This window comes from Mesocricetus auratus, unplaced genomic scaffold (assembly GCF_017639785.1).
Source record: "Mesocricetus auratus isolate SY011 unplaced genomic scaffold, BCM_Maur_2.0 Super-Scaffold_100011, whole genome shotgun sequence".
Lineage (NCBI taxonomy): Eukaryota > Metazoa > Chordata > Mammalia > Rodentia > Cricetidae > Mesocricetus > Mesocricetus auratus.
In genome coordinates, this window is record NW_024429195.1 from 82,660,847 (window position 1) to 82,685,253 (window position 24,407).

Genomic DNA, 24,407 nt, shown 5'->3' on the forward strand with positions numbered 1-24,407 from the left:
TATATCTTGTATTGGTGAGAATTTATGGAGACTGGATTTTAAATAACAGTGCCATGTGAAAATCACTGAAAGACAGGAAATGAAAGCAGTGGTGTCCAGTGGTTTGGGAATTTGTCCAATGTCCAACAAATTCACAAACCTTGTGTAGCATCTTTAGTAATGAAACATTATGGTCATTGAGATTTCTTAGAATACCTTCAGAGTTGTCAAGATATAAATAATGGTTAAGATAGTTTTAATCCCTTCACAAATGAGAGTGGCATCTTTTGGCCTAAGAATGTTTTTTAATGCCTAAATGAGTTAAGAACACACCCAGAACCACTGACTTAGGGCTATTGTAACTTCTATGTATCTCTTCTAGGCTTTGGGTCTTTGGGGTCTTATAAACTTAAGGACCAATTCTGAGTTAAAGTATGAGTATGTCCTGACAGTAATGCTATACAGAGCCTCTTTGTGGGGAGGGCATATGCATATTCATGTATGTGCAGGTGCACATGCCTGTGGAGAGCAGAGGTCAACCTCCAGAGCTGTTTCTCTGGAGCTACCACCCTAGCCAGCAAGCCACAGGGATCAGCCTGCCCGGCTCTGGGATTATAGGTGTGAATCACTGTAGAGAGAAGCCTTTTCCTTGCCAGCCGCTTTGGTTTTTCCCCACCAGTCACCTGGGCTCTGCTGCATTGTAGTCCCCAAATAACACACAAGATGCTGTATTAATTATGAAGCTGTTGGCCTTGCTTGTTTCTTACTGGCTAGCTCTGACTTAAGTATTTAACCCATCTAAGTATTTCTCTTACAGGACAGACATCTTACTTCTCTGGCAGGCTACATGATGACTCCCTGTGTTTCTTCTACCCAGAGTCCTCCTGGACTCCTAGTCCCACCTATCTTGATTCCCTATTGGCCAACAGTGTTTTATTGACATATACACAGGACTTCCCCATCAAGTCACTACTATACCTGGCCTTCACATAGGTCCTCAGGCTTGCATAGCACACAGTTGGGGACTGAACCGTCTCCCCAGTCTCTAGAACCTGTCCTTGATCCTGTCTTGTACGTGTAGTTAAAACCTTCCTAGGATAAAGTGAGAGGCCTGCCCCCCTTTACCTCATCTAGCTAGTAAGCTGATGTGGTTTTTAAATGAGTTGGATGCCTGCCTTCCTGGTACAGAAACAGAAAAACAAGTCTCTATTTGTGTGCTAGGGTTATGCTTCTATTATCTCAAACAAGGAGTAGCCTGCATAGCCAATGGCCTGCTGTCTCCTCTTGCCAAAAAAGGAAGACCAGAGAGCAACTGCCCACAGCCAGGTGTTGTTTTTGGTAGATGTCCTTTGGTTTTCAGCTGGTTGGTCAATAACCTGGATCAGTAAAGTATCTCATGTGTTTATTATTTTTTAAAGCATGCCTTGGCCATAGCAGGAAGGAACATACTTAGAAGTGTGGTCTTTCAGGGAGACGTGATGGGGATTTACTGGGCTGGCCAGCACTGCTGTACATTTTTGAAGCAGTGAGCTTCCAATATGCTTAGGTGCCATGCTTCTGGGGAGGGTGTGTACCCCATTTCTGTATTCATCTCAAAGGGAAGATAGATTATCTCTTCTTCCTGCACAAGTCCCTCCGAGTCTACCAGTTGAGAAGGCCTGTGGACCTCAGCACTCGTGCGCACCTACCCCACAGCTCACATTACTAGACCATCATTGGCTCTCCGCAAATGTTCATTGTGTCAGGCCCTCTGCAGCATGCTAGAATTTAGGATGGAACAAAAATACTGACATCATCTGTTGAATACTTGTGATGAGCCAACAAGTCTTGGACCATTTACATGTAGAGGCTTGCATAATGTTCAACTACAGTGTTCAATACCAGCCAGAAACAAGCTACTTGTGTTTTGCTACAGGGAAAGTAAGGCCCAGAGAAGCTGATGAAATTCCCCAAGGTCGTTCAAGTCAGTGATGGGGTGGACATTTGAGCCTGTGTTCTCCAGCTTTCTACCATATTTCCTCTCTAGCAAGACCATGGGGTCCTACACACTTACATTTTAGTGGAAGAGAAGGTTGTGCATTCATTCTCATCCATTTTCAAAACAGTCACTGCAAGTCCAAGGTTTCAAAACATGCATTGAGCCGATGACTGCTATGGCAGGAATCCATGGCTGGAGAGCAGGAAGAGGCCCAGGCTGCTCTTACAGTCACCTTCTTTCCAGAACCAACCAGAGTCACAAAAGAAGGGCATTAATCGCTGCCTACAGAACTGGAAGGAATAGTACTTCAGTGCCCCATCTCCAGAAGCTGACCTTCAGTCCACGGGTCCCATGAGAACCAAGGGCATCCGACCCCCCTAGACCTCTTTAAGATCTCATATAACTTCCTAATAGCACCTGTGAGCCTTCAGAAGACACAGTCAAGTATATGAACTTCGCCTTTTGAGCACAGATACATGGCAGGTGCTGCACCTTCTTTGATAGACTCTACTCTCCCACAGTCACGGGGTGGGGAAGAGCACTATTCTCTGATAGGCTCTACTCACGGGGTGGGGGACCAGCACTATTCTCTGATAGGCTCTACTCACGGGGTAGGGGACCAGCACTATTCTCTGCACATGGGGCTGGGGGACCAGCACTGTTCTCTGATAGGCTCTACTCACGGGGTGGGGGACCAGCACTGTTCTCTGCACATGGGGGTAGGGGACCAGCACTATTCTCTGATAGACTCTACTCTCCCACTTCCAGAGCCATGATGTCCATGTGCCTGTTTGGTACACAGTCCTCTCTGTCCCAGCACACTCTGCTCACCTCCGACCGACACTGGAAGGACCAATTTATATCTCCTTGAGTGAGCATATTCAAAGACCATTTCCAGTGAAGTCTTACCAGCAGGTGACAGCTTGGGGCTCATAGGATGGAGGCCTTTATCTTTTTCCAGATTCTCTTTTATATCGTAGCCCTTGTTGTACCATATATATGTAATCTTTTTCAACTACAAAAGTGCACCTTATGGAAGGTGGATCAAAGTGGTTCCAAAATTGCCTTCCCTTGATCACTTGAAAGCTGCTTTCCTTGAACAATGCTTCAAGGACAAGACATGAGGACGTGAGATGCTTCTGATCGAATGTGGAACAGGAAAGCTCATGCTAAGTTGTGAGATAGCACTGTCAGTAAAGGGCTTGCTTTGCAAGCTTGAGGACCTAAGTTCAATCCCCAGGACACACACTGAAACACAGTAATAAACAAGTTAAGAATGGTATGGCCTGTCTGTACCCTCAGCACTGGGAAGACCTGGAGACAGGCAGAGCCCTGGAACTCTGGCCAGCCAGCTCAACCTACTTGATGAGTTCCAGGCCACCCAGAGACTGTCTCAGAATAACACAGTTGAGGAAGGACACCTGGAGCTGTGTTCTGGCCTCTGGGTATGCACCTACACATGAACACACGCATTGCACACGGGCACACACATGCACATGCACAGACAGACTCACACCGAGACTCTTGTCTCCACATTATGGTATTTGCAAGATGGGGCCTTTGAGAGGCTTACTTGATGTGTTAAGGGTGGGGCCCTTCTGCTGAGTTTACTGTTCCTCTAAGAAGAGCCACTGGAGAGCCTGTTGCCACACTTTTCGTGTGAGGACTTGGCAAGTGAGAAAGGACCCACAACCCCTCCCCAGAACCAGCCGCACCAGCACCTCAGTATCAGACTTCCCAGCCCTCAGAGCTGGGACAATAACCATCTGCTGCCTTGATCCCCACTATGCAAGGGGAAGACAGGAAGCTACAGTAAGACGGAAGTCACTGGAGCCCGCCTAGTTGTAGGCGCAGCTCCCCCTGGGAAGAGCATGGGCGGCTGCCATTTTGCGTGTGTTGCAGAAACGGCTGTGATGCCTCCAGACCCTTTCCTCCTAAAGGAACTGGACTGTGTTTGGCCCAAGTTGCTTTTTTCTTGCTTTCCACACACACAAAGGAGGGCCCACACCCATTGGCAGACATTGCCATTTGCACTTTTAACCTCATTCTGACTGTAATTTTATATACTCACCCCTTTTGTCTTTTTCTTTCAGTCGTACTTGTTTTTAAAGTTTTATTATAGAAATTCTCAAGTACCCACAAAGAAGGAGAAAATGGTCAACCTTCAGCTTCCACCAGAATCCTTTCATGGTTAGTTTTGCTTCACACGTACACGCCCTCATTTCCTCTCAAACACTATGTACTTTTCCATTTCTAAAACTGATCTGCTTCTCATACAGTTTCTCCTTCTGAAGTGTGTGACTCGGTGGGTGTCTTGTCTTGGTATTTGCCCACCTGGGAGCCATGAGCGCCCTGGAACCCATCTTCATGCTGCTCCCCATTAGAAGTCACTGCCAACTCCCCTTGGCCTTGGTCCTGGCAGCCACTCCTCGTCTTTCCGTGTCTATGACTCGCTGGGTAGTTTCAAAGCAAATCCCAGATAGCTTGTCACTTTATCCAGAAATAGCTCAGAATGTATTTTTAACACATAAAGGTTTCTTTTTGCTGTAACTTAGCTGAATGACACTACTACATCTAAAACTTAACAATCCGCAATCTAACGTCCAGTCAGTGTTCAATAGTCCCCCTTTTATTTGGATCTTTTGTTTGGTTGGTTTTGTTATGGTTGTTGTTTTTGGTATGTAGCCCTAACTGACATGGAACTCACTGTGCAGCCCAGGTTGGCCATAATTCTGCCTCAGCCATCCAAGTTCTGGGAAGACAGGCATGTACCACCATGTTAGGAACCCCTTGCTCTAGCTGTAGCCAGCATCTGAATTCACACAGCCAGTGTGACTGTAACAGTTCTTCTCCCTCTGTTCTTACTTGGTGGGGGTGTCATTTAGTTATTGAGTGGAAAAGAGGTACTTTTTCCATATTCCTATATTCCAAGTTTAACTGGTGGCAACCCATGATGCTGTCACTGCCTTCCCTGGGAACTGTGAAGATGGATCCCAAGATTCCATGCAAACCAGGTCCTGAGACGAAGAGAGTACATTCCTTGAGTAAGGACATCATCCCCTCATCATGCCCGAGGCACAGCCCTGTCTGGGGAGTTCTCTTTCCATGCTAAGCTGACCTGTGAGTTCAGGGTTTATCTTCATGCTCCCCACCTTAGGAAGTTCCTGGCAATCCTTCCGGAACAGTCTGGGCATCTTCCACTGTCCTGGATGCACCGTTGCTAGGTTTTCCAGAGGATGTCCTCCTTGGTCCTCAGCCCTCCATGTGTCATCAGAAAAGTGCATTTCTTCATCATTTGCTAGCCCAGTTTTCAGGGAACTGATGTGTCTTAGTTAACTCCAAAAGTGGCTGCCACTTATTTTTAAGTCGTGGATTATTAACAATTGGATGTATTTAAATCTATTGAATTCATTGTTCTTTCTGGCACTCAAATGATCCATCTTTGGCTTCTCAAAGTCATCGGGTAGATTCACAGTCTTGAAGTGACTGCTTCTGTCTTCTTGCCATGACAGGTTGCTCCAAGCTCACCACAAATTCTCTATCCAAAGCCTGGGCCAGCCATGGCTCCCTTGAGGATGGCAGCATTTTCTAAGGACCATAATCAAAGTACCAAGCATGTTTGTCGCTGTTTCTCTGGCCACTTCTTCTAGGTCTTTTGGAGGGCACAGGAAAAGTAGAATATAAATCTACACTGTCATTTTCAATTCAAATCTGAGAGAAGAGAGATTTAATTTATTTTCTATGATTTTCAAATTGCATTTCTTTTTCACTTAGGGCTAGGGATATAACTGGGTGGTGTAGCACTTGGAAAACATGGGAGCCAGAAAAGAAAGAGGAAGGAGGGGGAGAGGGGGGAGAGAGAGTAGAGGCAAGTGAGGGGAAGGGAGGATCTTGGCTTCTAATAATGCTGACATTATTGCTATCATGGACCTTTTCAAGTAGCATTTCCATTATTATTCCCACAATGTGGTCATTGACTATTAATCTGTATGCATACATAGATTTCTTATTCATTTTTAAGAATTCACTACATACTTTCCACCAAGGATATATAGTTACTGCTGTGTTAAGTCGCTGTTGAGCCAAGTCCATGTGCCAATTATTGAGTAGGCAGAAAGGCATGTGGTATTTTCTTCTTTAACATCCTCCAAATAGAAGCTGCCTAGATCCTTCTAGTGTCTTAAAACGTCTTAAACTCTATGCATCCCAGAATCACTCAGCATATTCTGGATGTGGTTCTAGGCCCCTCTGTCTGTAGGAATACATATGGCAGGCTCTGTACATACAAGTCTTCAGTTGGTGGCCTGCATAGCTCCCTGCCCCCACACACACACACATACATACCACTCTGTATATATACAAGTGCTCCGTTCCTAGCCTGCATGGCTCACACACACACACACACACACACACACACACACACACACACACACACTTCACTCGGGCTCCGCCCAAGCTTGTCTTAGTCCATCACCGTGTGCTCCCTCTTCCTGCCAGCACCCTCCCCCACCTCACCCTGCTTGATCTTACTCCACAGAACTTAACATTTTGTTGACATAAACACTCTGTGTCAGCTTTCTGCTACTGTCAAAAAATTCCTCCGATAATCAACTTAAAAAGAGCAAAGGTTCACTCTGGCTCACAGTCGTGGGTGTTTCAGTCCTTGAGGTGAAGAGGTACGTTGTGGTAGGAGTGCTTAGAGAAAGCTACTCAGCTGGTGGTGATTGGGAAGCAAACATGGGAAGGAAGGGGCCGGATCCCTATTTCCTTTCAAGGGCAACCACAATGACCTGAAGTTTTCCCGCTAGGCCACACCACACAGGCCCCACCACCTCCCCGTAGCACCCTGGGATGAGGAGCAAGCCTTTAACACCCGGGTCTTTGGTGAAATTTCTGATCCAATCTATGACATTTCACAGAGAACAATAGGGAGTTAATTGTTTAATGACTAAATGAATGAACATTCTAAGAATATCTCTCCGAGAACCCATAAGACATTGGTTCTATATCACCAAAGACACATTCATTATTGTGATGACTAATGCTGTCAACCTGACAGAATGTAGGGCATGCCTGTGGGCTCTCTCGGTTAAGTAAATGGATGTGGGAAGCCCTCTCTTAAGGGCAGGTGGGGTTTTCCCTCTGCAGGAACCCTGAACTGCAAAGAGAAAGCAAGCTGAGCACTGAGAAGCATCCATTGCTTTCTTGTTTTTGGCTATGGACACGACGTGAGCAGCTGTTTCCCCAGGACTGTGTACCTCCAGCTGTGAGCCAGAGTAATCTTTTCTCCCTTAAGTTGCCTCTGCCAGGGTACTTGTCAGCAGGGGAAAAGACTAAGACATTAACAAAATGTTTTCATGGTGGCACATGGCACACAGATTTATATACTCCTGCACACTTTTGATCAACTCTGTTTATCGTATCTAAGACCATCTAGATACTTTGTAAATTATTGTTGCTGTTTAAAGAATAAATGGCAAAAAAGTCTCTATGTTTAATGTGAACATAAATTTTGGCAAAAATGTTCAATCCATAGTTGAACAAAACCAGGGACGGAATTCCTTTAGCTAAGAGGGGAAAACAGTGTTTGCAGATGTGGGGCACTAGGCTGGAGTATGGGGGTATAAGAGGAGCAGGAGCCTGCCCATTCTTACCCAGGGGGCTGGGCACTTGTTAACTGTCTTGCTTCTACTAACACAGCCCAACACAGTATTTGCCCTGCTAAGATCCATATGGAGCTGCCTTAGATAATACTTCCAGGTCACCGTCGTACATGAAATCCTGAAAGTCCACATCTCTCCTTGGACTTGGGTGACTGAACACTCCAGTTCTAGAGGACAGCTCTGCATTTTCCCAATGTTTAGTCTCTGTGTTCTCATACATCTTTCCAACTCATTCTGTAAACGGTCCCCTCAGCTCTACATCAATCTGGGTCTTGGTGGACTGTTCTCAGACTGACTTCCAGCTGTTTCTAAAGCTACTTCTCTGAACCTTGCTTTCCTTAACTCCAACATGACACAATAACTACTTTGCAAGATGATTATGATTTTAATTAAATTATAATAATTATCGCAGGACTTCCCTAGCATAATGTCTACCACATTCTAGGTGCTCGATAGAAGTTGGTTTTCTTTAGTTGGAGAGTTGTTGAGGATTTTTGCTGACACAGAACCATAGGTGAACACTTTGTTTCCTACGATCATCCCTCCAGCTGCAGACTGACCTCCCCACACTCTGTGGTGTGTAAGATCAGGTAAATCTGAGGCTCACTGCAGAGGTCCAAGATAACAGTAGATGTTATCAAAATATGTATGTGGATTTGTTGGTCTTTTCTTGTTGCTGTAACTCCTCAGTAATGGACCGGGGAGTAAGGATCTCAGGTCAGATGGGGACCGGCTATAAACCCTGTAGTCCAAGCCCTACAACAAATACATATACATATTTAAATAACATGTACTGTTTTTGTACTCATGTCAGCCAGCTAAGCCACATAGCTAGAAGGCTCTACACCTCCCTAACAAGCTGGAGACCAAGGGTTCAAACTTGGAGCTTGGAGAGGCCACTCCATAGTCAGACCACAGCAATGCACTAACAAATGGCCAAATGGGAATTCACTTCATATTCAAACCACAGCAATGCACTAACAAATGGCCAAATGGAAATTCCTGGTGATCAGGTGTGCTTATGCGCACTCATATGCATGCCTGTGAGGGAAGGAAAGAGTTCCATAAGCAGTAAGGGAGAGGCAGGTGAAACCCCGAGAATACACGTGCCAGAGAGAATGGGCAGGAGAGACAGAGAGCGGAAGGAGAGCGGCTACGAGAGAGGGAAGAGGCAAGCCGCGGGTGAGAGGGAGGACGGCGAAAGGGACAACTGGAGAAAGCGAGGAACAATAGACAGGAAGATGGAACGCAGTAAAAGAGGGAGAGGCAGAGATGCTCCCAGGAGGAAAGACGGGTGAGGAAGGAGGACGTGAGATGGCAAGAGGAGGGGGCAGGGAGGGGAAGGGCAGAGGCACCGGCAAGATGGGGCGGGGAAGCCGCTCCTCGCAGTCCATGCTCTCAGCCCCATGCATGGCAAGAGGAGGGGGCAGGGAGGGGAAGGGCAGAGGCACCGGCAAGATGGGGCGGGGAAGCCGCTCCTCGCAGTCCATGCTCTCAGCCCCATGCTCGGGGAGCACACGGCCCCTTTCAATCACAGCTCATTTGGGCCTTCCTGCTTCCATGTCGTCCTTGTGAACCCGTGGGGGCCTTCCAGCCAGTCAGGCAGGCCGAGGACCGCTCTTCCTGCCCGAGCCCAGCTCTGCATCCCACAGCCAACAGCCGTGCTTCCCATGGCCCTCAGCACCTTCCGTCCATGGCCTAAGGACTGTCCCAGAGTCCTCTCCAGGATCCCTGATTCCGTTATGTTCCCAGGAACGTCAGACAGAAGATAGAACTCTCTGATGGGGTAGATCCAGCCTAGACGTCTGAAACACTTCATTTTATAAAAACACACTTGTCCAGGGGCTGGGGAGATGGTTCCATGGTTAAGCCCTCACCTTGGAATGTGAGGACTGGAGTTCAGATCCCGGAATTCCCATAAGTGGTGGGTGAGTATGGCAGCCTGCCTGTAATTCCAACAAGGAGATCTCCCTTGAAGGTGGAGATGGGAGAGCCCTGAGAAAGCTGGCTAGCAAGATTAGCTATGGGAAAGCTCCGGCTTTGATTGAATAATGTGGAAGAATGACTGAGGATGTCTCGTGACACGAACCATGGACTACACACACCTGCCACTCACATGAAATGTGGAAAAGATGCACATCCCCAAAGCACACTCTGTCCTCTATACCATGACACTCTCCCAACTACAAGTCCTCTGTGCTCTATACCAAGACACTCTCCCAACTACAAGTCCTCTGTCCTCTATACAAGACACTCTCCCAACTACAAGTCCTAATCTCCATCCAGGTTATGTTCATTCCGGAAAACACCTTTCAGCACCTACACTGTGACAGGCATGAATGTTATGATTTAAAACCAAATCCATTGTTCATCCCCGAGAAGCTCAGCATCTAAAAGGAGACAGGCACAGTGGACCCAGTGAAGAGCCAGGATTTTGTGGAGCCCCAGCATTGTACAATTTGGGGAACCCTCTGTAACAACAACAAAAAGAGCATCCTGCTACTAGGGACATTTGGCTCTTTTGAAGGAGCCCGTGGGAGAGTTATGCCAGCTTTCAAAGAGGGTAGGATGAGCGACACTCTCCCCCGCCACCCGGCCATTCAGACAGGAAGGTGCACTGATATACCAGCTCTCTGATTAAACTGTTGTTATCCACAGTTTCTCTTTAGATTCCCTTTTGTCCCCACTGTGGAAAAAAAAAACCAGATGCATTCTAAGACTAAGATTGTAATTGAGATAAAATCTGATTGTCAAAGTAAGCTAGAAGTTTCTGTTTCCCCTAATAGAAATGGGTAAAAAAAAAAAAAAAGCAGCCCAGGGCTGGCACAGAGCCTCTCTGGTTTCAAAGGACTGGTTTCCTTCCATCATGTGAATCATCCACTTGTCATCCATGAAGCCAATGGTGGGCCACATTCCAGTCAACAGGAAAAGGACAAGAGGAAGGGGAAGCCACACCCATTCTTTGATCACACATAAACACCAAGATGTTGTCACATGGCCACACTAAGGTGTTAGAGGAAAGGGCCAGTGTGGCGTTTACCCTGGCAGTCATGTGTCCCCAGGTCAGAAGAGACTGCAGATGGAGAAGGTGCTGTGGAGAGTAGACATCTCGAGGCAGCCTATCGTGCATGCTGTGTAGTTGAGGAAGTCACGGAGCAGACGTTGTAGCCTTTCCAAGGCCGCCAGTGATGGAAGCATGGTTGTGCTATGCAGGCCCTGTAATCTCTCCCCTGGATTCTTCCCTTCTGATAACTTTGAATCCCTGCACCTGAACCCATGTGTTGACTAAGGATGAAACCCTAGTGCTATCCAAAGGGCACTAGAGACACCAAGACAAGCAATACCAACTGAAAGGGAGGTACCAAAAAAGGAAAGAATAGTAGTGTGTAAACCAAACTTCAAAGTTCCCAGTTTCATATGTTACCCAGAGCCACAACAGGATGCAACCCAAGGAGGTCCACAGGATTCGCCACTGAGGAAGCTTGGGTGGTTCATGTCAATCACCAACTTGGCAAGATCTAGAATCATCTTGGACATAAACCTCTGGGTGTGTCTATGAGGGATTTTCTAGATTAGGTTAATTAATGTTCAAAGACCCATCCTAACTGCCAGGCTGACAAAAAGGAGAAATCAAGGTGAACAGCCGTTCAGAACCCTGCTTCCTGACTGTAGATGGAATGTGATCTGACTGCCTAATGTTCCAGCCACAATGACTTCCCAGCCTTGATGGACTCTTCCCTCAAACTCTGAGCCAAAATAAACCTGCCCTCCCTTCTTCAAGTTGCTTTTATCTTTACATAGCAATGTGCCAAGTAAACCAATACAGAGGCCAAGTCAGCTTCGGTGTGATGGAAGAGAATGAGACCTGCAGAGTGTGGCATGAGAGAAGACCATGTAGACACAGAGAAGACCATGTAGACACAGAGAAGACCATATAGACACAGAGAAGACCATGTAGACACAGAGAAGACCATATAGACACAGAGAAGACCATATAGACACAGAGAAGACCATATAGACACAGAGAAGACCATGTAGACACAGAGAAGACCATATAGACACAGAGAAGACCATGTAGACACAGAGAAGACCATATAGACACAGAGAAGACCATGTAGACACAGAGAAGACCATATAGACACAGAGAAGACCATATAGACACAGAGTCATCCAGTAGAGAGTGGCAAGAAACCAAAGTGCCACATAGCAGATGGCAGATCCTTTTTTAACTTATCCCATTGTGATCGTGTGCAAAAAAATTGAGATTGAAACTAAATGACAAAAATACAGTCCAGCTTCTTTAACAGAAACCAAAACAGCAGCAATTTTAAGCAAGGTAAAATTCATTGCTCACTTCTGCAAGAATCTAAAGGTACAAAATACTGGGGACTGGATTCCCTCCATGTTACCACTCAGCCATCCTCAACATCCTCGACTTCTGTCACATTGCCCAAGATGACTGCTGCTGCTCAAGTTACCGCATCCACATCACAGCCATAGGAAAGGAGGAAAGGAGGAAGGAAGGCCTGTCAAGCTTTGGGGACCACCAGGAGGTGACTCACCACATCTGTGGTTTTCATTGGCTAGAGCTTAGAGAGTTCACCACATCCACTTGGAAATGACACTAGAAGAAAAGCTTCTGCATCTTGGAGACCAGATGCCCAGCGTAAACTGAAGGGTCCTGTGGCTAAAAGGGTGGGGACAGCCAACAGTGAGAGCCTCAGGAGACCTAAGATAAAGGAACAAGGCACACTTCTTCCTCTGCTGTAGCTGGGAGGAAAGAGGGTCCCGTGAGTTGCAGAGAGTAGAACATAGGGACATCTTCCTGGCCAACCTCGTTTTCTCTGCAACTTGTGCCTGGGCATCTTCAAGGGTGAAGAGGAAAGAAGGTTTGCTTACTTACAACCCTCATGGTGAAAAGAAAGTCTGCAAAGACCTGAGCTGGTTAGCAACAGAGCTGGGCCTTTGGGTCAGAGTTTAATTGTACGCTCTGTATTCAAATGCATCGACTTTTCGTCTGTAGAAAGACCGCATGTGTCCCTTGCACGCCTTGGCCCTGAGGGTGTCTTTATACCCTTGGTACAAATGTGAATGGACTACACCACAGAGGGCGTGGCGCTGTCAGAGTGGAGATGCAAAGGGGAGGGACATGGAAAAGCAGGAGGTACCCTGAGGCTCAGCCCCACTCTAGTCATGGCTCCACCCAGACTTCCACTGCCCTCGGAGCTTTTGGGTTCTGCCTGCCTCTGATCCAGCATCGGACTGTCCCGTTGCCAACGTGAGAGAAGCAGGGGAGAAGGCCACTCTAGACAAGCAGTGTCCCTGTGGCCAGCCGGAAGGGGCGCCCCACCCTGTTGTCCACAGACCCTAGGATTCAGCTTCTGCAGTGTCTTGAGGTCTCTGCCACAGAGCCTTGATCTTGTACCCTGTCCTTGGTCTTGGGAGCTCCCTTGAGACATCTTCCTTACCTCAACCCAGTAAACAGGGCAAGTTTCTCCCCCAAGCTTCTAAACTTGTTTTTCGAGACAGGGTTTCTCTGTATTGTTTTGGAGGCTGTCGGTCCAGCCTGGCCTCGAACTCACAGAGATCCGCCTGCCTCTGCCTCCTGAGTGCACTTGGCTCTTTAAACGCCAGTCTCTTCCTGTGGCTTCTAGACCTTCTGGCTAAAACCTGAGCATTTGATCGGAGCTCGCAGGACTTTCATGAACTGTCCCCTAGAGTGCCATGCAGCCATTGTCCCCACTTCCTACCCACAGCAACCGGGTGACCAGCTACTCTTCCCGAGAAGCCCTGAGGTTCCTCATACCTGTCCCCACCCCCCACATCACCAGCCAGTCACACATCCAGAGTGTATATTCACAGGCCGGACGTGGTGGGGTACACCTTTAATCCAGAACTCAGGAGGCAGAGGCAGGAGGATCTCTGTGAATTTGAGGCCAACCTGATCAACATAGAGAGCTCTAGGAGTACAACAGAGAGACTGTGTCTCCAAACAAAACAAAAGTGTTTATCATTCTGAATCCCTTAGGAGCTCACATATTCTCTAAAGGGTCCCTGCTTCCCAGCTGCAACCAGCCCTTTGCTTTTCTGTTCCTAGGGAAGGTAGGCAGTGAGACTGTTCACCTCCTGTGTCTGTGTACCCACAAGACAGGTGACTTGTCTTTGGTGGAGTACCGTGTCCTGGTCTGAGAAGGTGTGCAATGGAAAATGGATGGACAGCCATACTCACATGTCCTCCTTTACCCCACAGATCAAAGTAGAAAATCAGCATGACTACCAGGACATCACCAGTGTGGTGGCCATGGCCAAAACCTATGCCACCACCGAAGCCTTTATAGACTCCAAGTATGACATTCGTATACAGAAGATTGGATCCAACTACAAGGCATACATGTGAGTCAGTGGGTGGGGCTGGGAGGAAGTGGGAGGAGCCTGCTTCCTTCTACCATGATGCTTTGTCCTCACCTCTGGTTCTGTTGAAGATAGCCCAAGACAGACCTCTGTATAAAAGGTGTGTGTAGAGATTTGCACAAATAAGGAGTCATTGAGAGTACCTTACTGAAAGGTAGGAGTTTTCTTTGGAATGAAGGAGAAAGCTTTGGTATAGTGTGTGTGTGGAATAGCACTCTGTTACTCTCTGGAACCAACACAACTCACTAGGAAGTCACATCAGATTCTCTGCTTGAAAACAACAGAAACTACTTCTGAATATTATGTTTGGTTTTTAAGGCAATTTGTTAGAAAATCACAGGTAATCGGAAATTTTGAAAACAAACCAAAACCCCACTAAATTACTGATTTCAGAAGCACTGGGATTCGGTAGCCCCGTGTACACAGCCAGAAGTCAAGCTGACGTTCACAGTGCCAGGGTGAGGAGTCCACAGCAGCCCTGCAGCACTCCTCAGTGTGAGCTGTCACTGCACTTTGAGCAAGATCATGGCCTGGCAGTAATAGAGGAGAGCCGTGAATGCCAGGTGACAAAGGCTGGCCCTGCCTCCGCTTCACTATGAGTCAGCAAAGAATGGGCTAGCCTGGGACTCAGGCTGTCGGTTTCAGTGGGACTCTGAAGTAGTGGGAAGGCTCTCCCTTGAAGAGTCTTACCGGTGTCTGGGTCTCTGTGCCCCTCACTTTGGAATAGTGCTCCTGGTTCCACTTCAGATGGTGAGACCCAACAGCAAAGAGTGACTTTCTTGTAGCCTTCACGCAGCACTGACTGTGAGGACAGATCCACATCAGGAAGCCTCAGTGATTAGCCACCGGTTGGACAGTCTGTCTGTCCATGTGCTTCTGTGCAGCATAGCTTTGCCTGAGAATCCTGTGGGCAAGCCAAGCTGTCGCCTGCTTCTATAAAGATGGCAGGTCATTCGAAGCTGTGCTTATTCGTGAATGTGTTATCTGCCTTGGTTTTTTTACTGCCTGGATTGCCTAGGCCATCAGGAAAATACATCTTTGTGTAAAGGTAGAGACTGGGAGATGGTTCCCAGCATTCACCTAAAAAGATGTGATGGTGCACATCTATAATCCCAGCCCTGGGGAGGATCCCAGGGACTCATTGCCCAGTCAGCCTGACATAACTGGCAAGCCCCAAATCACAGTGAGAGACTGTCTCAAAAAGCAAGGCCAATGGTGCCTGATGAACAGCACCCAAGATTGACTTCTGGCTTCCATACTCGTGTGTGTGTGTGTGTGTGTGTGTGTGTGTGTGTGTGTGTGTGTGTGTGTGTGATATTTTAAATAGGTCTGGGGTGGTTCGATGAGTAAAGCATTTGATTTTCAAGCACAGAAATTTGAGTTCATAAAAGTACCAGGTAAGAGGCTAGGTGTGGTGGTGAACACCTTTGGTTCCAGTGCTCTGTGAGTTGGAGGTCACCCTGGTCACAAAATAAAAACAACATTTATGGTCATATGCTCTTGTAATCCAAGCACTGGAAAAGCCAACAGGAGACTCTCTAGTCAATGAGAGACCTTGTTTGCAAAGGAGGGAGATGGTGCTCTGAGGATGGTACCCCAGGTTTCCCTCCAGCATCAATAGGTACATGACACACACACACACACACACACACAGACATACTCATGCACACACATACACACACAAACACACACATACACACTCATGAACACATGCACACACACATGCACACACATGCCCACACACATACACACACAAACATATACACACATATATGCACACACACCCACACATAAAATAAAATAAAAAAGTTGGGGTGATTTTAGGCTTTGACCCCTGCAGTTGGTTGCAACTGTACAATTGCCTGGGACACTGGAAGAAATGCAGGCAGTTGACCAATAAAGACATAGTTCCAGAAAAGAGATGAAGCCAGTTTTCAGGGACTAGCTCTGTTCCATCCTGGCAATCACCCACTTTATCCCCCAGAGCAGGCCAGAGCCATTACTGCTCTCAGATGTCCTCTCAGAGTGTCTTGGGGGATCATTTTGGCTCACCCCAGTGAGGTGGTCCAGCACATTCTTGCGGCTTCACCACAGTATCATTTCCCTCCTCGCTTCATTGATAGGGTTGCATTTGACATTGGTGTCTCCTTGCCCCCGTTTCTTTTCCAGGATTACCTCATTGCTGCATTCTTCAGGCTGAGCCCTTCTGGCCTGACAGCTCCAATCTGTCATTGGTTACAGAAATTCCTGGACCCTGGGTTGGTCCACATCCAAGGAACCGTGTCACACTTCGGCTGAGAGTGTCCTCCCTGCCCGTAACCATCCACCCTCCTCTGGCCCCAGCCTGTTCTGCACTTAGGCTTTTCTGCTTGCTGCCTCTGAGGTGTTGCTGCTTTCAGGTCCTCCTAACAAACACAGCCAGGGCACATGTACACACATAGTCCCACTCACACACATGCATCCATGTACAATTATCTCTATATATATCCGTCTGCATGTGCATTACTCTAAATGGAGTCACACTGCTGTCTAGACTTTCATCCAGTACCATATGGCCCAATTTTGCCTTCTATGGTTACTGTCTGTGTGCTATGCCAGCCGGGTGGTGGTGGCACACACCTTTAATCCCAGTACTTGGGAAGCAGAGGCAGGAGGATCTCTGTGATTTTGAGGCCAGCCTGGTCTACAGAGTGAGTTCCAGGACAGCCAGGACCATTACACAGAGAAACCCTATCTTGAAAAAAAAACAAAAAAAAAGAAAGGAAAGAAGGAGAGAGAGAGGGAGGGAGGGAAGGAGGAGGGGGGAGGAGGGGGAGGAGGGGGGAGGAGGGGGGAAGGGAGCACGAGAGAGCCGCCTTCCACCATCTATCACTCATTGAGCTATTTACTTGACCTCGATTCATGTGAACAGTTTCAGCCTGGGCCTGAAACAGTGGGAAACAACTCTACCAACCACCACACAAGCTTATAGAAAGTATCATTATGTTCAGTCTTAATGTCTTCACTCTTGTCCAAAGGTGATCAGGCCGGAAGCTTTTCCTCCACCTCCAAGGTTGAACACTTGGTCTTCTATATCCCCACCCAGAATTCATATCAAAAGTCCATTCCTTCTCAAGTGAAGCCCACCCCTTCTATGCTTAGGAAGAGGGTTCAGAGAGGGGGTTCAGGGTAGGACCTTCCAGAAAGCAATCAGTGCTCGTTCTAGTTCCATTCTGTTACAGGGACTGAGGAGATGGCTCAGTGGTCAAGAGCACTGACTGTACTCCAGGAGGACCTGGGTTCAATTCCCAGCACCCACAGGGAAGTTCACAGTTTGTAACTCTAGGATCTGACCCTCTCACAGAGACATAGGTACAAAACGCCAGTGCAAATAAAATAAAAATAAATTGCTCAGAAAAACAGTCTGAAAAAAAGCAACTTGAGGGGGGAAAATGAATTTATTTCGACTTCTCTTCCATCACTGAGGGAAGTCAGGATGGTAACTCAAGTAGGAATTTGAAGCAGAGACGTGAAATAATGCTGTTTACTGACTTACTCATAGACCTATGCATAGTTAACTTTCTTATATAGCCAAGAACCACCTCTCTAGGGAATAGTGCCACCCACAGTGGATTGGGTCCTCTTACATCAATTAACAATAAGACATTCGCCGGGCGGTGGTGGCGCGCCTTTAATCCCAGCACTCGGGAGGCAGAGGCAGGTGGATCTCTGTGAGTTCGAGGCCGGGCTGGACCAATAGCCTCCAAAACAATACAGAGAAACCCTGTCTCGTAAAAACCAAAACCAAAAAAAAAAAAAAAATAAGACATTGCCCACAGAAATGCTCACAGGCCAGTCTGATCTGGTTGGTCTCTCAACTGAGATGCCTTTCTTGGATGAGTCTAGGTTGTGTCAAGTTAACAGTTAAGGCAGTGTTCTTAGAAAAAGGAATTCAGAGGGACCCCTTGCTTCATTCATTACATGAAGACACAGTAAGAAGTCACCAAACACGAATCTTTAGGCAACTTGAGCTTGGACTTCCAAGCCTCCAGAACTACAAGAAATGAGTTGTTGTTTATATACCACACAATTAATGGTCCTCTCTTACCTCATCCCAGATACGTAAAGGCAACGGCAGTATAGATAGATGCTTTGACCTTATCTCCATTCCATCCTACATCCCACTGTTGCATCTCATGCAAGTCAAGGACAAGAGTCCTTCCATACATGTGTGATGGGTCCTTCCATACATGTGTGATGGGTCCTTGCACGCAAGTGTGATGGGTCCTTCCACGCATGTGTGATGGGTCCTTCCATGCATGTGTGATGGGTCCTTCCACACGTGTGATGGGTCCTTCCATACATGTGTGATGGGTCCTTCCATACATGTGTGATGGGTCCTTTCACGCATGTGTGATGGGCTCTTCCACGCATGTGTGATGGGCTCCTCCACGCATGTGTGATGGGCTCTTCCACGCATGTGTGATGGGTCCTTCCATACATGTGTGATGGGTCCTTCCACGCATGTGTGATGTGTCCTTCCACGCATGTGTGATGGGTCCTTCCATGCATGTGTGATGGGCTCTTCCACGCATGTGTGATGTGCTCTTCCACGCATGTGTGATGGGTCCTTCCACGCATGTGTGATGGGTCCTTCCACGCATGTGTGATGGGCTCTTCCACGCATGTGTGATGGGTCCTTCCACGCATGTGTGATGGGTCCTTCCACGCATGTGTGATGGGTCCTTCCACGCATGTGTGATGGGTCCTTCCACATGTGTGATGGGTCCTTGCATGCATGTGTGATGGGTCCTTGCATGCATGTGTGATGTGTCCTTCCACGCATGTGTGATGGGTCCTTCCATACATGTGTGATGGGTCCTTGCACGCATGTGTGATGTGTCCTTCCACGCATGTGTGATGGGCTCTTCCACGCATGTGTGATGGGCTCTTCCACGCATGTGTGATGGGTCCTTCCACGCATGTGTGATGGGCTCTTCCGCATGTGTGATGGGCTCTTCCACGCATGTGTGATGGGTCCTTCCACGCATGTGTGATGGGTCCTTCCACGCATGTGTGATGGGTCCTTCAGTTCTGTGGGGCTGACTTGTAAAGCTCCTGGACACACATCTCAGATGCCTAAAGCTGTCTCGGGCATCAGCGCTCCCCGCAACTGTCCTCTTTGAATGAGAGCAACCTGGCTTGAGTACATGCTGCTTCAGCCCTTGAGGTGCCTTCTTTTTGTCTTCTCTTATTGAGAACAACAGCACAGCCCACTTGTCCTGAGAAGATGGGAGTATTTCCTGTCATTCGCACAGCACCCCACTAAGGTCTACATTGTTCCCATTTTACCAAGAAGAGGTTAAAGGTTTGGACACGCTGCCCAAGGTGTATCACTAGAAGATGTTCTTCAGTTCTTACCTTCGTTCACCGCCAACTCACTTGCCAACTGTTGTTCATCTGCCAAGGCATATCTCAATGGATACACTCTGGGACCACATCCAGTGACTTTGGAATTTCTCTTGCTTCCTGGATCCATTGCTAATTTACTGTGTTAGTCCTCTGGCTCAAAGACAGTAAAGGCAGGAAATGAATAGCCTAAGGAGAGTACAGTTTTATGCTCTTAGACTAAACCATATCCAGGATGTAGGCTAACCCTGTGAACATTGTTGTCATAGTTTTTGTCAACTTGACACAAACGTACGCATACCTGAGAAGAAGGACTCTGTTGAGGAATTGTCTCATCAGATGGCTATGTTGTTGTGTCTGTGGGGCATTTTCTGGATTACAAATTGGAGGAGGAGGACCAAACCTACTGTAGGTGGTGCCATCTCTGGGCAGATGGGCCTGGGCTACATATGAAAGGTAAAAGGTAACTGGACATGAACAGGAAGCTCACCAGTAAGCAGCATTCCCTGTGATCTCTGCATTGGTTCCTGCTCCCAGCTTCCTGCTTGAGCTCCTCCTGCCTTGGCTTTCCTCAGTGATGGGCTGTGTCTTGGTTACTGTCCTATTGCTGTGAAGAGACACCATGATGAAGGCACTTATAAAACAAAACATTTAATTGAGGACCTGATTACAGGGGTCCAAATGTGTCTTGGGTTCTCCCCAGCATACATCTTCCCTGGGCACCTACTACATGCTGAGTTCATTGGAACTGTATGCCCAGGGGATGGAGCAAAGCATGTTTCCTGTTTTTAGGGCCTCTCCTCCGTCAGGACAGGTTAGATGAGTGCTCCAGAGCACTGTGCCAGGGAGAGGGGGAGAGGGGGAAGCAGAGAAGGACAGTTCATGTAAGTCCAGAAAGGTGTGCTGCAAGGGAGCCACACTCAGTCCAGGAAGGTGTGCTGCAAGGGAGCCACACTCAGTCCAGGAAGGTGTGCTGCAAGGGAGTCACACTCAGTCCAGGAAGGTGTGCTGCAAGGGAGTCACACTCAGTCCAGGAAGGTGTGCTGCAAGGGAGTCACACTCAGTCCAGGAAGGTGTGCTGCAAGGGAGTCACACTCAGTCCAGGAAGGTGTGCTGCAAGGGAGTCACACTCAGTCCAGGAAGGTGTGCTGCAAGGGAGTCACACTCAGTCCAGGAAGGTGTGCTGCAAGGGAGTCACACTCAGTCCAGGAAGGTGTGCTGCAAGGGAGTCACACTCAGTCCAGGAAGGTGTGCTGCAAGGGAGTCACACTCAGTCCAGGAAGGTGTGCTGCAAGGGAGCCACACTCAGTCCAGGAAGGTGTGCTGCAAGGGAGCCACACTCAGTCCAGGAAGGTGTGCTGCAAGGGAGCCACATTCAAATGAAGCCTGAAAGATGGGCAAGGACTTAGGAAGGAAAGGTGGTCACAAAGCCTGCCAGGAGCAAAGGGTAAAGTGGGTGTGTAGGACAGGAGCCATGCAAGGGCAAGCACTAAGAAGGAAGACAGCCATGGCTGCAGCAGAACGAAGTCCGAAAAATGAGTAGAGAAGGGAGGAAGGCAGGCAGAGGTCACAAAGCCTTCCCAACTCTTCACCATGGGAAAATAATCACTTCATTCCTAAGATCATTTTTCCCTGCATTTTAAAACCTGTAAAAAAAATCACAGAATCACTAAGTGGTACACTGTCCTAGTTCTCCTCAAAAGCGAGAGGTCATATATATCACTCATTTTTCCATCACTGTAACAAAATGCTTGAGACAATCAACTTAAAAGGAAGGAAGGATTGTTTAGACTCACAGTTTCAGTGGGTTCAGCTCATGGATACTGGTCCCTATTGCTTTGAGCCTGTGGTAACACAGTCATGGAGGCTGCTCACCTCATAGTGGCCAGGAAGCCAAGAAATAGGCAAGAACGACTTCAAGGACATGACCACCGAGACCTCCTTTTCCCAGGCATCACTTGCTAAAGATTCCGACACTTACCAATAGCACCGTAAGATGCTAAATGCCAAGCCTTAGCATGTGGGATCTGGAATGGGGATCCTGCAGCACCAAAGCTTGTGCCATTTTACCTGAGGTGGCAGCCTTTTCAAAGTTTTAAGTTTGAGGTTGGGAAGAAAAAATATTTAAATTTTAATCTGGGAGCTGGAGAGATGGCTCAGCAGTTCAGAGCATTTTATTGATCATGCAGAGAACCAGGGTTTGGTTTCCAGCATTCACAGGGCCGTAAATAGAAACTCCAGTTTCTGTGGGTCTGGTGCCCTCTTCTGGTCTCTGTGGGCATTGCACACACATGGAGCACAGCATGCAAACAAAATACGCACAAAATACAAAAAGGAAACAAAAAATAAGTAAATACAATTTAATCTTTAAATTTCAAAAAAAGTTTGGAAAATAAAACACAACATCCAGGAATAAATAAATCAGTCAGCATTAATGGGAATTACAGAAAGAAAAATCAAGTTGAGGACAGGCTACGGGTTCCAAATTACATTCTGTGTATGACATGGGCCATGTGTTTGAAACAATTTCTCTTAACCACCAAAGCAAAGAAGGGCAAAGATCCCTAATGTCCTCCATGTGTGGTTTGTTCTAACCCAGGAGGACCTCCATCTCTGGAAACTGGAAGGCCAACACAGGCTCTGCCATGCTGGAGCAGGTGGCCATGACTGAGAGGTAAGAGACAAGGGTACCTGGAGAGAAGCACCCGCATCCACGGGAATGGCACTCCAGCCTTGCTCCAGTGTCCCACGGAGCACTTCCCAGTTTGCTTTCCTTATGGTCAGCAACAACAACAGGGCACCTGTCAAAACAGCATCACACAGGCAGGAGTTCAGAGAAGGGAAGTGCTCAGCCCATGTTCCAGAGGTGAGAGTGGAACACTGACGCTTGGCTTCAAGTCCATCCTAAGGGATGAGCGGGAGTCTGAAGGAGCTGGCTGTGGTTTCATCTCTACAACTACATCGTAAGCAGTCACTGTGGGCACTTTAGAGCCAGGCCTTAGGGAAAATGATGAGGGAAGAGACATCAGCCCTGCCCCTGCGGAACTCCCAGCTCAGGGTCTACAAGCTCAGGAAGCCAGATGAACCAAGGTGAGTGCCCTGCCCCTTCTAGATAAGCCAACAGACAGTTCTGAACTTTCTCAACTGCAAAATGAAGGCAGGCCTGCATGCCATCAGAAAGGCTGACTGCACCACAGGCCAGGGTGAATACCTGCCCTCAGCAGGCCCAGATGCGGCCACAGCTGCCATCGGAGTTCCCTTGTACCAGTGGGGTTGTGCCAAGTACCAAGCACTCCCCTCCCACGGGGGGGGGGGGTGCGTTCATGAACAGCCAGTGCCCTCTTCCTCTTGACTCTCCCAGCCAGTAAGTCTCACCCTCTCCATTGCCTCAGGGTTTTAGGATGGACATCTCCAGCACACCACCATCCTGTGACTGTGCTCAGTCTCGATCCACAAGCATGACTCCAACAGGAACCTTCACAGGACAGGTGTAACGTGCACTCTTCCCACCAGCTGCCTGGGTCCCACAGCTGTCTCAGCCCCCAAATAACACACAAAACACTGTATTAATTATGAAGCTGTTGGCCGTTCGCTTAGTTTCTTATGGCTAGCTCTGACTTAATAACTAACCCATAACTGCTAATCTGCTTATTTCCACATGGTCTTCTCTTACTGGAGAAAGGGTCTGGACCTCTCACTTCTCTGGCATCCTACACTATGCCTCTGTTTCCCAGAATCCTCCTCCAGAATCTGCCCAGCCCCTCCATGGTTCACCTCTGCTAGGTAGCCTGACTCCTGAGCAATTTCCGTTCAGTTTGATTAATGCTAGTCTTGTGGTGGAAGAGGGACCTTTCCCATACTTCCTGGCCCCTGGGGCTTCTGCCCCTGGAATGATGCACACACAACCTAGATGGCCATCATTTGAAATCAACCTCTGGAAACCAGTTGCCTCCAGTCCTAAGTCTAGACTTCTATCTGTCATGGAAGAACCTGACTCATGAGTGTGTCTCGGGCTTAGTGCTCCCTGAGCACGTTGCATCCTACGAGTCAGCCACCAGCAGCAGCTCTAACACCTGGCTCCCTGAAGCCTCTCAAAGCCCCAAGAATCAACATTGTTACCAAATGTGACTGCACGTGAGTCAGAGCATTGTCTGAAACAGTAAAAATAGGTAGAGGCCACCCAGTGACACAGGGTAGAGCCCAGAAGCTGGCCATTCATTATCTTTGTAAGTCCCAAGCACAAGAAGCTTCAAATAAAGGACACTGAGGCATCAGGAAAGGAGAGGCTCATCCAAAATCAGTAAGGAAATAATAGAAAACATCCAGATCACAGGCAGGAGAGACAGATCAGTCCATAAAGAACTTCCCACAGCAGCATGAGGGCATGGGTTCAGTCCCCAGATGGCACATAAAGTGCCAGGCAGGTATGGCAGCATGCAGCTGTGATCCCAGCACAGGGGGGAGAGAGACAGGAGGATCCTGGGGCTCGCTGGCCAGCCACGTTTCGCTGTGCAGCATGGTCCACGTTCAGTGGGAGACCTTGTCTCAAAACACAAGGTGGAAGGTGCCTGAGGAGCAACACCAAGGTTCACTTTGACCCTGCCACAGCTCGTGTACATACATGTGCATACATACCCAACATATATACTCATTCTCTCTCTCTGTCTCTCTGTCTCTCTCTGTGTATCTCTCTCTGTCTCTCTCTGTCTGTGTGTCTCTCTGTCTGTCTGTCTCTCTGTCTCTCTCTGTCCCTGTCTGTCTCTCTCTGTGTGTCTCTGTGTGTCTGTCTCTCTCTGTGTCTCTCTGTCTCTCTCTGTGTGTCTCTCTGTGTGTCTCTCTCTGTCTCTGTCTCTATCTCTCTCTCTGTGTCTCTCTCTGTGTGTCTCTCTCTGTGTCTCTGTCTCTCTGTCTCTGTCTCTGTCTCTTATCTCTCTGTGTGTCTCTCTCTGTCTCTGTCTCTCTGTCTCTGTCTCTGTCTCTATCTCTCT

The 24,407-nt window shown here is 47.9% G+C and overlaps 1 protein-coding gene across 2 annotated transcripts in view; it reads left to right on the top strand.

Moving 5' to 3' along the window:
* Syn3 (synapsin III) overlaps positions 1-24,407 on the top strand; it is a 431,748-nt gene that overhangs the window by 391,680 nt on the left and 15,661 nt on the right. For both annotated transcript variants that reach the window (XM_005083805.4, XM_013123359.3), the window contains exons 8-9: positions 13,871-14,013; positions 22,019-22,093. In XM_005083805.4, coding sequence (XP_005083862.1) covers positions 13,871-14,013; positions 22,019-22,093 — 218 coding nt within the window. The remainder of the gene's footprint in view (positions 1-13,870; positions 14,014-22,018; positions 22,094-24,407) is intronic.